The following is an 18,190-nucleotide window of genomic DNA, read 5'->3' on the forward strand; positions in this document are numbered from 1 at the left end:
GCTCACACCTGTAATTCCAGCTACTCAGGAAGCAGAAATCAGGAGGATCGCAGTTCTGAGCCAGCCCAGGCAAATAATTCACAAAAGCCTGTCTCAAAAATACCCAATAAAAACAGAGCTGGTGGACTGCCTGCCTAGCAGGTGTAAGGCTGAGTTCAAACCCCAGTACCACCAAAAAGAGAAAAAAACTGGAAATTTTCCAAAAAACCTACAGTGAAAAACATGAAAGCTATTAAACGAGCACATAGTCAGTCCTCCACACACCTGCATCCCACATCTGAGATTCCAATAGCAGATAGAAAACATCTGGGGAAAGAAGTCAATGCTCTAAAAAGCCAAACTAGCATTTGCCACAGGCAGTACGCTGCTTTGTGTGTGTAAAAGACACAAGGCACCCCGTGGTGGCCAGAGGTCCTGTCTCTCTCCAGGACTCCCAAATCCAGTTCACGTGTCATAGTCAGACCTGTGATGGTCGTGTTGAGTATTGAGCACAGACAGATGTTCCTCTGGCCAATGTAGCATAACAAACAGTAAGGATCACTTACGCTGAATCAGGAGCAACAAGTAAGCTAGACATGGCTTAAGTGTACGGAAGGAAGTGTTTAGCTCTACACAAATGCTACATCACTGTATACACGGGACTTGAGCATCTGTGCATGTTGGTGACTGATGGGCTTTCTGGAGCCAATCCACTGGGGACACTGTGGGGGTGCTGTTTGCATTCAGTACCTAAACTCCCAAGCATGTACATGTGTCTACTGAACACCCTCGAGAACACAGAATGCACCAGAAACTCCTAGCGTGACCGCTACCCTTGGCCAAGTGAACCAAGGCCTTTACTAGCTCTGGGGTCACTTTATCTACTGAACCAATGTCCAGCAAACCTTTCAATGCCCCAATTCCATCGTCTCATTGCCTTTCCCAGTCCATCCATCAAGGCTGCTCTTTCTGTCCCTGTCCTATTCTCTGGTCCACCTCTATCCTTCGAACAAAACATCTACGCAAACAGTGCTTCATACTCAGCCAACTCCCTCGGCCCCACATCCTCACCTGTTTTCAAAGCATTTCCTCAGTCTTAGCTGTTAACAGTCCCTGAGGACACAGGCTGTCCTACTGAGCGCTCTCAAAGAGTACCAACTTATTCTCTGCCCCCAAAGTTCTTCCTCCGCCTGAGCCAGCCACGCCCTTAGCCCCAGGACCTCCTACACCCATAATCTGACACACATGAAATCATAATTTCAGAAGCACACTGCACCACGGCCCCCAATCTTCCAGTAACCATGTTTGTTTACTCCCTCCATGTGGGTTCTCTGGTCTTGGCCCAACCTCCACCCTAACCCATCAGATTTCTTCCTGCTCCACTTCCCTCCTTATCAGTCTCAAGTCCAATGGTCCAACGCTTTGACAAATTTATCAGCTCCTAAACCCCCCGTCATCAGGCTTTCACTGTATTCACCAGGGATGGGGGCAGAACCCTTTGTGGTTCCATTCATTTCTCTGAGCTCTCACTACCCATGAGCCTCCCTCCAGACTCCACAAACACCTCATGAGTGTCTACAATATACCACTCATAGTCTTTAGTATCTGGGATTTCAACAAGTTGCTGCAAAATGTGTATGGCAAATGTTCAATGAGTATTTATCATGCATCTCCTAAGAAGAGCTCCGAGAATTCACTAGTGAACAGGGTCACAGGAGGTTACCACACTTACAAAGCTCCTGTCACCAGACAAAAAAAAGTAAACAAGCAAGAACGAGCCAGTAGTGAGTCTATCAGTGAAAATGAAACAGGGCACCAGGACAGCAAGTGCCTGGTAAGTAGGCTTTGGAGTGGACAGAAAAGGGGAGGTCCTTCCTGGAAATACGCTGAAACTCACAGTACGTCCCTCCACCCCTTCACCCAACGGAAAAGAAACCCTCAGCCCATTCTGGACCTTAAACTGACTGCAACAACTCCAATGAGACTACCAAGCCACTACACACAGGGCCAAAAAGATGTCACCTTCTTCTCCAGGAGCAGGACTCAACTGTCTTAGTTAGAGGAGGAACCTTCACACGGGTCCTCTTAACTTTCTATACACCGAAGAGAGTGCATGATCAGCAGTGTGCCCACAGACACGTGTCATCCCATAGTTGACATCAACAGACCATAAACTTGAGTGGCTCGGTGGATAGGGTCCAGTAATTTTCTCAGCTTCTGTTATACAGATTACAAAACCCCCCAATTTTCTTTCCTCATGTCCAGTCTTTGCAATTTGAATCTGCAACTCCTCTCATCAAAAGATAGTCTTGCTGGGCGCTGGTGACTCACACCTGGAATCCTAGTTACTCGGAAGGCTGAGATTAGGGGAGATTTGAGGTTCGAGGCCAGCCTAGGCAAATAGTTCATGAGACCTAATCTCCAAAATAACCAGAGCAAAATGGACCAGAGGTGTGGTTGAAGCACTAGAGTGCCTGCTTTGCAAGTGTGAAGCCCTTTCTGCATTCCCATACAGGACTGACTAACTGGAGCTGGACTCCACCTGTCCTGCTCTCTGCCCTGTAGGGTTGTTCTGAGAATCGGATGCGGGGAAAGAGAAGAGAGGGATCGGGGGCCTGTGGCCCACAGTGCACAGGATTCACAGCTATTCCCAGCCTCCTTGCAGAGCCTGAGTAGTGATCTAGTAAACACTCCACACCCATGCTCTTCAGTCCTTTATGAACAATGAGGGACTCATTCTCACTCTGTCACTTGTCCTTCCCCTACTTGCCTCCTTCACTGATAACAATTTATTCTCACTTTGGAAACTTAAAAAAGGTATTTTTTCAACTCCAGCAACAAACACCTACATTGGAATGTGCCTTTCAGAGTCCCTACTGGGTACACTATGTCCTGGGTACGCTGCACTGCCTTGAGTATGCCCTGCCAGCGCTTCTGTGCCACCCTCCTGCATAATATCCCAGGTTCCGATGCCTGAAATTCTCCACTCTGGAGAAAAGCTTATGCTAGGTACTACTGCCTTTTACCTGCACCCTTAGACAACAGCTATGTCAAGTTTTCAGGAAAGTTCTCCTTAGGCATTTTCTAAAACAATTGGTTTCTAATTCCTGACCACAGGGCTTTCTTAACTAGAATACAGCACTTTAAAACCTCATTTGCATATTATAAAACACACTGTTATACATACTAGGCCTTACTCTCAAGAGAGATAAGTCCTACACAAAATGAAGACTTTATGACAAGGTTTTAAAACTGCTATCTGCGGGCCATCCATGTGAAACTTTCCCAACACAAAGGAAAGTGAAGCATGTTCTCTTAGACAGCCAGTGCCAAGGACTTGCAAAAACAAATACCCACGCGTTTCAAATCTGCACCATGTTTTATTTTTCCAAACTCTGTTCATATAAATCAACAGTACCAGAAGCCTGTAAATAGGCAAGAATTACCGTCTTCACTTTGGACCAGAGGAAGCTGGCACACATCAAAGTAACCTCGCCAGTAAGGTGACAGAGCCACAGTGTGACGACAGCTTCTTCCACATCCCTACCGCACTCAGTGCCCACAGGCACTAAAAACTTCTTACTTGTAGGAATATGCACTGAAACATTCTGGAGACCTCTACTAAGCTAACTGGCATAGACATCAAAAATACAAATAAATACCTAATGTGAACCACTAAGAAAAATAGCTCAAGAGAAAAACAGAAAACGCACGGGGCAGGCAATTCACAGCAGAGACCAAAACAGGCAACACTTGTTGGAACGAGGCCAATTCAGGCTCAAATGGGGAATGTGCAGATGCAGACAAGAGCAATCAGCCCAAAAGATCAGCCAAAACTCAAGACTAGAGTTCAGGAAGTGACTGTGCTGTTATCACTTGGGGCTTTTTGGTCAGTTTTAGAGTCAGTTTCACGATTATCACTTTTGTGGGGGTCTCTGTGACTACAGATTTACTGCAGTAATAATCTTACAATTATGCACTCAAGCATTTTAAGATTTTTCTGGACCCACTTACTGTGCTTAGCAGGATGTCTTTGCAATAATTAAAAGCTAAGCTATACATATAGTCCAATCCAACAATTCCACAGCTAAAAAGGATTTTATAAAAATATGCTTAGCACTTCAAAGTTTATGTGTATGTCCACTAAGGTAAATAAAAAAAGGTAAGCAAGACAAATTTAGAAATTTCTCGCATTTAGAAAGTTGAGAGCCAGGCATAGGTGCTTCATACCTATAAGTAATCCTAGCTACTTGGGAGGCTGAGATCCAGAGGATCATAGTTCATGGCCAATCCAGGCAAACAGTTTGTGAGCACTCTCCCCACAACAAATAACCACAGCGAAATGGACTGGACGTGTGGCTCAAGTGGTAGAGCTCCTGCTTTGTAAGCATGAAGCCCTGAGTTCAAACCACAGTCCCACCAAAAAAAAAAAGAAAGAAATTTGGGAGGAGGGGAACAACTAAATGTCCAACAATGGGGTATAGCTATAAAAAAGAGTGAATTTGATCTCTAGCTACTACTGTGAAAAGAGCTATGATATTTATTAAATAAAAAGTTAAAGAATAGTGTATTTAAGACTACTCCATTTTGTTAAAATATACATTATGTACACCAGCACAGCTGTGTAAATGAAAGACAGGGAAGTAGAAGGACGGACACTTACAATAACCTTATAGGGGTGGGGGTGGGGGTGGGGGCAAGAAAGAGAACTTCACCTCTGGATCAGGAGGAACAGGAACTTTTCCCTGTAGATCTCCCTTGGAAGCTCTGGAGGTAGAGTGGCGACTCTTGCTCAAACGTTGCCACTGATAATAACTGTACAGCACCACAGTTAACCCAAACGTCAACTTGACAATTCAGTCAAGAACGTCCCTGTCTTCCATCTACCTATCTCGCAAGTACAGACACACGTACACACGGAAGATTTCTATCTACCCACCCAGGATACTGGCATCGTGACCCCTGGTGTAGACGCCAGGACACCTTCATGCGGTAGCCCTGCCACAGCTTCTCACTCAGCAATGGGAAACAGCAGCCCTGGTATAAAACAGTCTACGAGCTAATGTGGCTCCTACAACAGAATGCATGCAAGTTTAAGACTCACTCTGCTCCAGTAAACTGCTCCAGTGCTTCACTCAGGGGCTTCTCAAGAATTCGGCTTCTGGGCAAGCCACGACTTGCTCTCTTTAGGGCTGTGGCTTTGTGCAAAAACTCACAGGTGTCAGGCATGATGTGCACACCTCCTCACCTGGGCCCTTGCACATGCACTACTAGCTTGTCACAGAAGCTGGCCTCCACGTTCCACTTTCTTGAGAGTGCGATAATCCACACACAGAGGAGCAGTGCTGATTTGCTATCGCTGAGGTCCATTCATTAATGGTCTGCAAGAGGAAGTAACAGCCCTGGGTTGTCCTCCTCCCATGTGTGACTTTGGCCTTGGCCACATGACTCAAGATAGACTACTGAGCAGCGAGAGCCCGCAGGTGCTCGAGACCTAGCCAGGTGCCAGTGGAAGATGCCCCAGGAGGTCAGCTGCGCCACACAGAACACAAAGTCCAGGTGAGCTGAGCTCAAAGGGAGAAATCAGAGACCACTGCTGTCCTAAGTCACTAAATTTTGTGTGGTTGTTTATGCAGCAACGGATAATGAAGCAACTTAATCCCTACTCCAAACCTCTGAGTCACTAACAGCAATCCACACAGACCACAGACACTCCATCAATTACCTGTGAATTTCATCTACCCAATCAAGAGCATTTACCGCCAGGTGTGGAGAAATGGGGCACTTTCACAAGCTCAGACACTGCAAGTGAGAACACACACCGGCACAAATTTCCTAGAGGGCAATTCACAAAATGTTAAATAATAATCTTTTAAAAAGCTCATATCTAGCTTTTTGAGGTGGGGGGCCTCAAGTGGTAGAGTGCCTAGCAAGCATGAGGCCCTGAGTTCAAACCCCAGTACTGCCAAAAAAAAGAACTCACATCCTCTCCCAATAATTCCAATTCTGAGAGGCAGACCCGCATATAAGAATGTTCATATATAATTTCTTTCTCACAGCAAAAAGTTGAAAACAACAAATCCATCAAAAGGTGCAGTGATTCAAGAATTACATATTCACAAAACAGGTCTGGTGGTGTTGCGCACTGGTAGAGCACTCACCTAGCCCTTGGTAAGCCTTGCATTTGATCCCCAAACAAAAATATTCTATTGAATAAAAGAAAATGACATGAGGACACACAGTTATCACTAGCGAAATTAGGACGTAATGTTTAAACATCTAGTGTATGCCTGTCCATGTATACAGAAATATTAGTAAAAATTTTCTCTGTGTAGCAGGACTGCGGTCAATTTCACACCGGCTTATCACCAACTTCTCCCCTGCAATCCATGGCAAAAGCTTCCTTAAGACCACAGGCACGTCGCCCTTTCTCTCAGGAGTGTGCACCAGTCAGACAGACGGCATCCAGGCATTCTGCACTATCTGCAAGGGAGGCACCAGACGGCTGGTCCCTGTTTTCTGCACTCTGACTTCCTCTCTAATCACGTTCACGTTAGGGTCTCAGCCAGCTAAGAACAAACAGCTGAAGTCCAGTGGCCCAGTGTCTGCTCCAGGATCAGCCATGTGACCCAAGCTGGCCCAAGATTTCTTTCTTTTGGCTTAAAAAGGATATGAGTAAATGAATGAACAACAAAAAAAAGTCAAAAAGGTGTAACTCAGGGCTATGGGTAACCATCTTCTGGTTAAGTGGAAAGAATCCTGCACTGAAAACAGGTAGGCAAGGGCAAGCCTTGGGGAGTCATCTCTGTCACTCCTGAAGGACAGTGGAAATGCAATCTCCTTTCTGCTTATACCAGCTGACTTTGGGCCACTCACAGCAACAAGCTACCATCCCAGCTGGAAGGTACTAGACAAAATGCACCCTGAGGTGTTCAGGTGAAAGACTTGCTTCTCCCACAACCTGCTCTCAGTCTTCACTTCTATCTCCCCGTCATGTGCCGGGCACTGGAAATGCCCTTGACTAGAAATGACCTTGAGACTGCCTCTGTCTTTGGAAAGCTAGTGCTAGAGGAATTCTCTCACGTGCTCAGAAAGTCACTGTCACTTCAGAAAATACCCAAATAGCTCAGAGCACACCTAAGTGGTCACGGTGCTCCTAGTGGCTCAGAAATGTCTGTCACCTGTACTGTCTGGTGACCATGTTCTCTTTCTCTCAGGTCTCTACTGGACCCCTGAGTTAAGTGTTTTGAGTGTTGGTCTACAACAGATCTCTAAACAGATCCTTCTTCCTCCCCCTCTCTCTCTGAGTAGAATCGAATCACACAACCAAACTAGAGAGCCAGGTGACTTACTGATTCATTTTGAGATAGGTAAATGTCACATGGACAGAGTATTAAAACTTCACAAACAGCCAAATGACAAGGCTTCCGAATAGCACAGAATTAAGTACAGCACAGTGGGGTGAGCAGAGCCCTTTCAAGCAGTCAGCAAACAGTACTGAAGAGCTACTACGGAAAAGGCTGAAGCTAAGGGATGAAAAGACTGAAAATACACAAAGTGACCTAATGCCTGGGTGCAGGGAAGCCAGTATTAAATGAGGTTCTCTTGACGCCAACATGTGCTTTTCATATATATTAACGCTTATTTAACAGAGCCGTGTCTCCTCCCTCCTAAAAAACTGCTATCAAATCAATGGTTGTAACTTATGCTCACTGGCAACTTAAAAGAAATATGGTAATTATGCAATTAAATATTTCATCACAATCCTGTAAGTACTAAAAAGAGAAACATAGAAAGGGGAGCTGAGGGGGACAGACGCTTTCTGTCAGTCAGAGGGGTACTTTCAAAGGGCAAACTCAGTGCCATGTCACCTCTCAGGGCTGCCATGGTCACACATCCCTGAGTTACAGCCAACATCCAAACTCAGCCCATGAGCCCTCCAGTCCAGCCCTGCTACCTGGTTCATTTCACCTCCTTGCTCCACCCTCTCTCCTGCATACTCTGGCTCTGTATTTTTCTTACAGCACTTACATATTCTTACAAACTGTAAAATTTACTTATTGGTCACTCTGTCTGACTTTGTCCCTCACCCCCCAGGAGCACAAAGGGTTTCACTCTATTTTGTTTGCCCTGATCACAAAAACACACACATTCAAAACATGCTGAAGAGAACAGAAAGGACTCCTTGTATGAATGATTAACTGCAAGTCCCTGGCTGCTGAAATCATCATCAAATCCAGCTGGAGAAGCCTCATTTCTGCACAGTCTTGACCTTCCTCCAGATGCCCAGGCCACGCCAACTCCACCTTACTTTGTTCTGTTTTGACTGTGCTTTCCCTCTGCCTGTGGGACAGTATCAAGACCAGATGCTGTCTATTTCCTTATTGGTCAGGTGGCTTTGCATTGGTCTGTTCTAACCCAGAGAACAGAGCTTAGCTTTCTTATGTCGGTGCAAAAGGCCTCTCCCAGCAACTCTCTCACTGAGCCAAAGGCGTCTCAATACACCTGCAGTCAATGCCTTATTAATAATTATTTCTAGCACTGGCCACAGCTCACTATACATTTATGTGACCATTTTACTATCTCTCTCAGTAATTTGACCACGAGCTCCCTCAGAGTAGGGCCCACATCTGTTTTATCCTGAACCCTACAGCACTTGGTAGCATAGCAAATACTAGATATTTGTTGAATGAATAATTAGACAGGGGAACATGACATTCCTAGCTTGGATCTATATTTAGGTAGATGGTCACTTAGGTACCTGAGATTGGATTTTTTTTGATGGGGAGGAAAGAGTTGTTTGCTTTTTTGTGAGAGATAGGCAATAAAGTTGGGAGTTCTTTGTGAAGGCCAAACCTCTAGGGTTAGCTCATCTAATTTGCCTCTTCCTGCTGTGAAATCTTAGGACATCAAATGACAGCTGATATTGTGTTCTGTACCATTAACTCCAACTGACACTACATATGCACCTTTTCTCGTAAACCCCAACAGACAAATGAAAAGGTCTCGGAAGAGGACCTGTGAACAAATGCTAAGAAGCTCTCTTTCACAGAAGGAGAGAGATGGGCATACAGGGGTGTTTTGCTTCTATCAGGCCAGTCTCCGGGGCCTCAAACTCCTATACTCTTTCATCCCCTCTGTCTCAGTCTACTCTTCACTCCATCTTCATTCCATGCCCCCTTCCCAAATATACAACTTTGAGAGTAGCAACAAAGTGTTCTTCCCCACTGTGAGCGAGGGGAAGATCAGCTGAGAAATCCAGAAAGTATTCTCAAAACTCTTGGGCTGTAGGGGCTCCTCCTGCTCTACCTTTACTAACTCCTTAAAAGACTGGGAGTCCCTAGAGAGGCCACCTAGAGGCAAGGCACTAAGCTGTATCAGGGGAGCGGAACTACAAGGCAGGGGCGGTACTGAGCAGGCCTGGTCCTAAACAGTGTCCTGGGGCCAAAAAGCAGGGAAGGCAATCCCATCAGGAAGCCCTCGCTGGCTGGAAACTCTCTCCACTGATCATCAGCTATGATCAACTGTCCTAACCATTACAGCATACTGCACTTCCCCTTTGGGAAGGCGTCATTTTTAAATTACATGTTCTTTTATCTGTTATTTTTTGTCTTAATGTCTGTTTCTCCAATTAGACCAGAGGATCGAAGAAGGCAGGGTACCTGTGAGGTGGCCATTCATCCCCCGCCCCACCTTCCAGAACAATACATGGGTTTACCAGGCACTCCAGGTGAATGTAAAGGAATGACCAAGTCACAAAGTCCTGTAAATACTAGTCAGCAGGGAGGATTAAACAAACCTTCTTTAATGGGTTGGTCTACTAACCTAGCCACCATACCTGTTACGTGTTACACACTTGTTACATCTCCAGTCCCAAGCAACCGATTTATAGAGAGACACATGCTGCAGGACCTGCATAATTATACTGTAGGGCATTTTAGCCCAGAAACCTTAATTTGAATGCGAGTGACTACAGTAAAGCTTTATAGCCTACCTAAGATAGAAAGGTCCTTACAGCCTCTCGGCTTCATAAAAAGCAAGGAAAAAAAAGTAACAACAAGAAATAGTACTGAGGATTGTGAGCCTTACACAATCTGCAGTGCCCAGCACTGAGTCCCTCGCCACCTGCCCACCAACACCTGCATGTTTCTTGTACATTAAAAAGTCCTCGAAGGTTACGTGCACAGCTGTGTTGTGCCTTGTGAACTAGCATAAAGTGCTTCATACATGTAAGAATTACACACGACAATCCAAGTCTTCTGCCATGAGTATGGAAAAGAAATATAATGTCCATGAATTGTTCTAAAGATTAACTTTATATTACTCCACTAGTCAAAACTGAATTATAATGATTACAGTACTAAACTATAAAACAACTAAATTATCAAACACAGTGGATCTATTTTAATGCTCATATGGAAGTGTGTTTCATTTCCTCCATCCTTATTCGTATTTAGAATTGTGGTCATCTATACAGAAACATGTTCTTTTCTCTCTTGCAACCTTAAATGACTATTTCATACTAGAAATCCCCTCACTGTGGGCATTTTGGAATTCCTGGCACACATTCAATCCCAGCTATCGAAGATACTGAAATGAAACCTCATTACCCCAAATCAAACATTGGTTTATTTACTTATCTAAAAAAAGTTCAAATTTCAGAACTTTATAGTTTAAGAAAAAAGCAAGATGAAAATATAACCTCACAAAACCTGCATGTTACTTTACTAGGGCGCCAGTCCTGTTTTGATCCTCATTGCTTTAAGACAATGGCTTTAAATAACCAGAACAAAGTTTCTCACTAGGCAGACAGCATTGTTCTCAGACTTGCTGGCTCTTTTAAGTTACCATCGTAAAGCTCTGAAGCATCCAGCATCTGGTGACACCTGCTCCATAAGCCACCGTGGCCTGTCATTAAAGAATCATTAAGCAACACTTCCCAGGTCTATAAGATTATCTTCTGCACTTTATGAGTTATTATTTGATTTCCAGTAAGAATCCGGACTACTCAAAGCTATCCTTTTTAAGTTACAAAATTCAGTGATAATAATTTTGAGCATTTTTCCTGAAAATAAATATCATGAATTGAGTTTTTAAAAGCAGTACGGAAACCTAATAATAAAATTCAAACTTTGTGTATTAATTTATACACACATGTAATAAAGCAACCTACAGGGGGGATGGGCGATAAAGGAGAATGATGAAGGGGTTGAAATTCAACTATGATATATTGTAAGAACTTTTATAACTGTCATAATGTACCCACAGTACAACAATAATAAAAAAAATTCATTAAAAATAATTTAGGGGCTGGCTGACTTAGGGCACATTGAAAAATTAGTTATTCTCACAAAAAATTTAAGTATTATAATTGAGTAGTTTTGAAATAAAAATTTTGTTATGTTACCTTTTGGGGGCCGAATGGCCACAAAGTAAAATACATTCTCTCAATTTTATATCTTGTGACCTAACTGCAAACTTACATTAAAGTGCATTTTCTGTATTTCATACCTTGTTACCTAACTGTAAACTTGTATTAAAAGAACCAGTTTCTAGAAATGCATGAAACAGACTGATTTCCAGCTGAAACCTTCACAACTCTTACTTTGATCAGGTTTTGTTGATCAAATGAGGCCTGCAGAGAGATGTGTATACAAACACTCTTTACAAGGAAATGCATCAGCAGAGAATGCACACAGCTCTGGCATGCACACTTTACCCTGACCCACAGTTATCTCGAGGAGCCCTCAAGAGAGAGCAAGACAGTCATGCGACACAAGGGAGCTCAGTGCCTTTCCCTATTTCCCATCATCCCTTCTTGTTACTGTGAGTTTTCATCAGACTATAACTGAAAGCAATTTGTAAATGGAATGTAACTTAGACGTTGACTTTTCTGCTAGCCTCACTAAAAGATGTAAAGACTGAGCACCATGATTTTTTGATGGTGCTGGGGTTGGAACTCAGGGCCTTACCCTTGCTAGGGAGCTCAAGTTGTTACCAAGTTTTTATAACATCCTCATTTCGATTGCTTTCTCTCCCTTCCCACCTATGGAGAAGCAACTGTTGATACCACAATATTCTCCAAAGATAAATTCTTTTTGGCAAGCTGCCATTTTGAATAGTCACCAGTATTTTTCTCAGCAGCAGAGTAATTTTAAGGTTCAATGTACTTCACCACTTGAGAACCAAAGCAGAAATGACCCAAGTTCTTTAAGCCTCCCCACTACAGGGGTAGGGGGCCTCCCAGAGCACAGGAGCCAGAACAGCTGGAAGCCAAGGGTCTCTTACTGGCCTCTCTATTTCCCCCTCTAGTTTCCATGTGAACATAGTCTACCCTGGTTACTCTATCACTTCCTTTTCTTATAACCTGATCTATAACCTCCACCAAAGAAACAACCAATAAATGAAAAAGTGTCCACCAACATGAATCACTTCTGACATCAGACCACTGTCTTTTCTCTACTCTGAATATCCTAAATATAGGGCAGGTCCCTGCTGTTTCTCCTAGCGCTGTCTTTGCAGAATGTACATTTCAAAGGCGTGTTCCTGTTTTATTACTGCGTGGGACAATGGGAGAAAGATTCTCCTGATGACGTCCACCATTAACAGGAGGTCCATACTTGATGATCTGTGTGAAAATACTCTGTAAAGACATTAGACAAAGAAAGAGCGTCCCTAATTACTCAGAACAACATAAGGGGAAAGATTCCGGGGAAGGGCAGCCTTCCTTAAGGATTTTAACTAATCTTTAAGGAAATTATGCTCTGGTAAAACCCAGAGGGTCAGCACCTACCATTCATTCAATGATCATGTATTTGTGTATGGTTAATTTACATAACAGAAGCTTAGTGACTGATGTATTTCTATGATGCACCCAATTTTAGAATGAGCTATTTTCATCATATAAGTTTATTGCTACCTGAAGACACAGTTATTGACTATTTATTAATACCACGATTAAAACCCACTATTTAAGAATGTCCTTAGAGCACAATCATTACAGATTTCCTGTAATAATCTTCCTCAGTTACTTAGGCATTGTACTGAAATAAAACTCTAATTTGTTTAAGTCAAAATAAGAGAAAATCTAATCAAAATGGCTAGGAAAACAAAAAACTTTCAGTCCTTCTACCAGCTCAGTTCTAAATTAAAACATACATATTCAGCCTACACAAATAACATTCTGTACTGTCAAAAAAAAAATTACCAAAGGATATTTACACTCACAGAAATTAAATATATTAAGAATTTTAAAGTGTTATCCTGTGAGATCAGGTAGGCTTAATGTACAGCAGTCGACATTGTATTAAGCAAATGAAAATCTAAAAAAAAGCTATCTTTCTTCACAGCATCAACACTACATCCAAAAAAAGGAAGCACCCCTCTTCATAGCAAACGAAACTTGCTTTAACTCAGGATGAAAGCAACCACCAGGAAAATACTTGCTGGCTCCTTAAGTTTCCAGTTTTCAGGCATCTAATAATGCAAAGCATGATCTCCAAATTAAAAATTTAACAACAGAACAATCCAGAGGAAGACCACATTGTGAAAACACTCCTCATCCCTGTGTCTCACTTCAGCTCTGTTCCTACATTCAACAGAAGCATTACTAATACCTATAAATATCCCTTGACATTTTATATAAATATCCTTCAAAAAACTGAAACAGCCACACAATTATAATTTAGTGGAAATATAGCATGATCTTAAAAATATCATTTTTCCAGGCACTGGTGGCTCACTCCTGTAATCCTAGCTACTTAGGAGGCAGAGATCAGGAGGATTTCAGTACAAAGTCAGCCTGGGCAAACAGTCCATGAGACCCTATCTTGAAAACACCCATCACAAAAAAAGGGCTGGTGGAGTGGTTCAAGGTGTAGGCCCTGAGTTCAAACCCAGGAACTACAAAAAAAAAAAAAAAAAAAAAAAAAAACCATCATCTGTCAGGCTGGGGAGTGGCTCAAGTGGTAGAGCACTGGCCTAGGAAGAACAAGGCCCTGTGTTCAATCCCCAGTACCACCAAATAAAAATAGCCATTTGTGGAAACAGCTTGCTAAGCCAAATAAAATGAATAAATGCACCTTTATCTAGGCTATGGGTCATTAATAAACTGTCACATCGCCACCAAATCTTCTATTTAGGCATCTTCTTTCGACACACTGCACTCTTAAACAACAATAAAACAAAGTTCTTAAAGAGTTTCCAATTTAAAACTAAGACAAACACAGGTTTCCCTTTTTACATTCTTTTGGGACATTAAAATTTGTTCTACATAATGCTGGCTATGTCTGTATCCAAATATCGCCCACCAAGTTCAACTGGACTGGAAACTAGTTCCGTGTTCTATAGAAGTGGGCTGGGGCACTCATCTGTCCTCTCAAGCTCACTGAAAGCCTTGTACTCCACCATAGACTATTAGTAAAACACAGTGACTTAATGGCAATAAGCTGAAGCAACATTACAGACAATGCTGCGGACCATTCAGTATTCATCTCTGTTTGCTTTACTTTTACTTTCTTGTCATTGCTCCTAGCTTTCTCAGCTTTGTTACTTATTAATAGCTCTGGTCAAAATACCCAAGAACAGGATTCACTTTTAAAAAACCAAAAAGATGGCAACTTACAGACTTTGTGTGTGTGTTTGATATCTCAGCACAGGTAATCAAGGGTCAAAACTTTTAAGTTACATTGAGCTAAAGACGGAAGACTACAACACTGTACCACCCAGGAATACATACAGAAGCAGAAAACATCACATCGTGGCCCAAATGATCTAATTTTCAAATCAATAAATCAACAAATATGCAAATAACAAGAAAACTAAGACTGTCATTTTTTCTCCTCTCAAAATTTCAAAACTATATAAAGAATACATTATATGATAAGCCTATTAAAATGTCATGATGTCTCAACTGTCATGATCATAGTCTCCAATTATTAAAGTCAAGATTAAGCACCGCATTTGAATTAGCAAGAGAAAAAAATCAAAATTTTTAAAAACTCACTTTATATAGTATCTTGCACCTTCAAAAGTATATGCTTCTTCCCAGCCAGTGGGCAAATCTAAAAAACATATATATATGTATATTACAATTAGTATTACTTCAATGGGATAGCAAAATAAATTCCAATCATTTTAATTATTTATTTTCATTAAAGTAAGTTTCTAATAGGGAAAAAGTGCTGACTGGCAATAAAATTAGTAGTAGATAAAATATTGTTTTGGCAAGGTAACAATTCACTTTCAAGCCATCAAATAAGTCCTGACAATATTAACGACTACCTTACATGATTACGTATACCCTTTAGTATCAGAGTGCACAGGAACTACCCTTAGGCATCCAGAAAAGCAACAGGAAGTGTTCTAAACCCAGGTAAAATGCCCACCAATGATGGACAAAAAACCCAAAACCATGCGTAACAGTTAACACCTGCCTCTTTTAGACAGATTGTGTCTATTGAAAACCTTATTTTTCAGCTACATAAACAATCCATCTAGGAAGTGTCAATGATACGAAAAGGAAAACCTTCCTAAGTTCTTAAATAGTGGAGAAAAAAATCTGAGAGTGAGCACTACGTGGTATGTTTTACACACTTGACCTTAGGAGAAGTGAAGTTTCAGGAAATGAAACTGGGAATGACTCAGGTAAATGATGGTATTGTTACATGTTATAATGATAAGGGATTTGGATTTAATCATAACACCTCTTCAAAAAAAAAAAAACATTGATGTGTACACAAAACCACTGTCCAACCAAATGAGAAGAAAAAAATTAATGTGAAATCACATTTTTCTGTGGTGTGAGTTATCAAATCTGTGGCAGTGCTTAGGACACATAAGCAAAATAAGCACGCAATAATTCCACTGGGTTGATTAGGCTAAGTCATTTTAATACCACATTGTGTTCTCTGAAATGAAGCCATCAGTGAGGCCATCAAAGCTGAAATATGTATGCAAAACACCTAAAAGGTATACCAAAGTCAAAGAACTGCACAGGGGAGGTAAGAAATATGACGGTGTATTAGTCAGAAATACCCTAAAAATGTAACCTCCTCATGCTTGCTACACCAGCCTTCCCTTTCCTCCTCCACCTTTTTTGCAAATTTGGACCCATTAGTCACTTCGCTGAACTCCAGCGATGACTAGAAGAGGCAGGTTGTTCACCATCCAGGCAAGTTCAAGAGATCCACAGAACCCCAGAGTTGCAGAGAAAGTGCCGGGGAGCAGGCAGCTAGCTCTGCAGAGCAGGCGGGTGCCGGCCTCACCTTGCAACCAACCCACCTCTGCTCCAACCCCGGCGATGGCCAGGCACCGAGGCGGGCTGGCCGCCCGGAGAACACATGCTTCAGCTCAGACAAACAAGTTCCACGGATGTAAACAAAGAATGACAAAAGCAAGCCGGACCCGCGCTGAAGTTACCCCGAGCCCCTCTGCAGCTGCATTCTGGGCGTGCAAGCCAGCCAGCCAGCCCGAGGGGCCTCCCCTACAGCGGGGCCCAACTCCCCCCGGCGGGCCACCCGCCCCGCGCTCGCCCCCCGCCTCCAGGCGCCCGGTGCAACCCGGCGCCGCCGCGGGGACCCGGAATCGGGGTCTCCGGGGTCGGGCACTCCTCGGATGCAGGAGAGCAAGCGCCTTCTGCGTGTTCCCAGCTGACCCCCGATCCCGGGAGGGTGGGGGGGGGTTCCCAGCTTCCCCCAGATCCCCGCGCCTCCTCCCCATCAGCCGCCTCCCCGTAGGTCCCACCGGGGACGAGGCGGAGGCTGCGCGCGCGGCAGGAGGAGGCTCTCGGGGGAGCGGGGCCACGCACCGCGGCGGGGTCCTGGAGTGCAGGGCACAAGGGAAGGACTTCGGAGAGGGCGCTGGGGGGCGACGCGGCTGCAGGGGGACAAGTCGGGGTCCCTAGTTCCAGGGTCTGGGATGGGGAGAGAGCGCCGTCTGCGGATGAAAAGAACAGCGCCTCGTGCCAACTCTGGCCGGCGCCCCTCTACCTGCGGCCGCCCCCGCCTCGCCCCCGGCGGCCCGCTTCGGCCCGTCCCGGTCCGGTCCGGCCCGGTCCGACCCAGCACCGTCGCGCTGCGCCGCCTTACCTGTGCTCTGCCGCCGGTGTCCGGTGACCACGGCCTCGCCGGTGACCGGGTGCAGCCAGGTGGTGCTCTTGGCCTCCTCGCTGCGGGGACACAAGGGGCAGAGACCGAGCGTGAGCGGGGGCGCCCGGCAGCCCAGGGGGATTGGGGGGGGACAGGACCCCTCCCGCACGCCAGCCCTCCGCGCCCCCCGCGCCTTACTTGATGAAGAAGACGCGGCCGCCCCTGGTGATCCCGTACGTCCACGAGCGGGGCAGGGAGCAGATCCACTCCAGGTTCAGATCCGCCGCCATGTCTGCTCCCCAGCCGCCGCCGCTGCCGCCGCCTTCTCCTGCTGCCGCCGCCTTCTCCTGCTGCCGCCGCGGCTGCCGAGGGCGGAGGGAACGAGCGAGCGAGCGAGCGAAAGAACGGAAGAGAGAGAGCGAGAGCGAGCGAGCGGAGGGAGCGCGGCCCGCGCGCTCCTCCCCGCCCGGCGCGCCCCCGCGCCCGCCCTACCCCCTTGGGCGGCGCCCGCCCCGTCACCCCGGCTGGGTCCGGCCTGCGTCGCCACCCCTAGACATCGTCCCCCGGCCGCCGGCCGGTCGCCCCGCCGCGCTCGGGGGGAGGGGCGACGGCGCCGCGCCCGCCGCAGGCCCCGCCCCGGCCGCAGGCCCCGCCCCCGCCCCGCCCACCCCGCGCCCGCGCGCAGGTTCAGGAGCGGATAGGATTGGGGCGGGGCGGGCACCGCGGACCCCCGGGCTCTGCCCCCGGCTGCAGCCCCGCGCGCTGCGTCCCACCCGCGCTCCAATCCCGATCTCTCGGTTTTAAAAACCACGCACCCGAGCTGTGTTTGGTCAGAGTCGAGAGGGGCTGCACGTCTCTCTGGCGTTTTAAAATAGAAAGCTGTTTTGATTCAAGCACACGGAAGGGCTTTGCTTATTTGTTTGGGCGTCGTGTGCCAAATCTCAAAGGTTTGAGTAGTTACTGTGGACCTAATAAAATCTGAGTGGATTCAGACTTGACAAAACAAGTTTTTCCCTTTTCCGAGGCCCCTTAGGTCATTTATTGCTTTATAATATAAAAACTCACCTTTTTCCTCTTCCTTTAAAAAAAAAGGATTCACTTATTAGCCACGTGAATTTATACTC

At 45.1% G+C, this 18,190-nt stretch overlaps 1 protein-coding gene across 40 annotated transcripts in view; it reads right to left on the reverse strand.

Moving 5' to 3' along the window:
• Plekha5 (pleckstrin homology domain containing A5) overlaps positions 1-17,564 on the reverse strand; it is a 201,834-nt gene extending 184,270 nt beyond the window's left edge. For 11 of the 40 annotated variants that reach the window (XR_012448817.1, XM_074075943.1, XM_074075942.1 and 8 more), the window contains exons 1-3: positions 17,265-17,558; positions 17,067-17,146; positions 14,984-15,041 (exon numbers count right to left, since the gene is read on the reverse strand). Coding sequence is in view for 35 of the 40 variants with exons in the window: in XM_074075943.1 (XP_073932044.1) it covers positions 14,984-15,041; positions 17,067-17,146; positions 17,265-17,356 (230 nt within the window). In the remaining 5 variants the exon portion in view is untranslated. Of the gene's footprint in view, positions 1-14,983; positions 15,042-17,066; positions 17,147-17,264 lie in introns of all 40 variants that reach the window. The other 29 variants (XM_074075968.1, XM_074075964.1, XM_074075962.1 and 26 more) reach the window with 7 other exon arrangements.
• Between the last annotated feature and the right edge of the window lie 626 nt (positions 17,565-18,190).

The sequence above is a fragment of the Castor canadensis genome, chromosome 6 (assembly GCF_047511655.1).
Source record: "Castor canadensis chromosome 6, mCasCan1.hap1v2, whole genome shotgun sequence".
In the NCBI taxonomy this organism is placed as follows: Eukaryota; Metazoa; Chordata; class Mammalia; order Rodentia; family Castoridae; genus Castor; species Castor canadensis.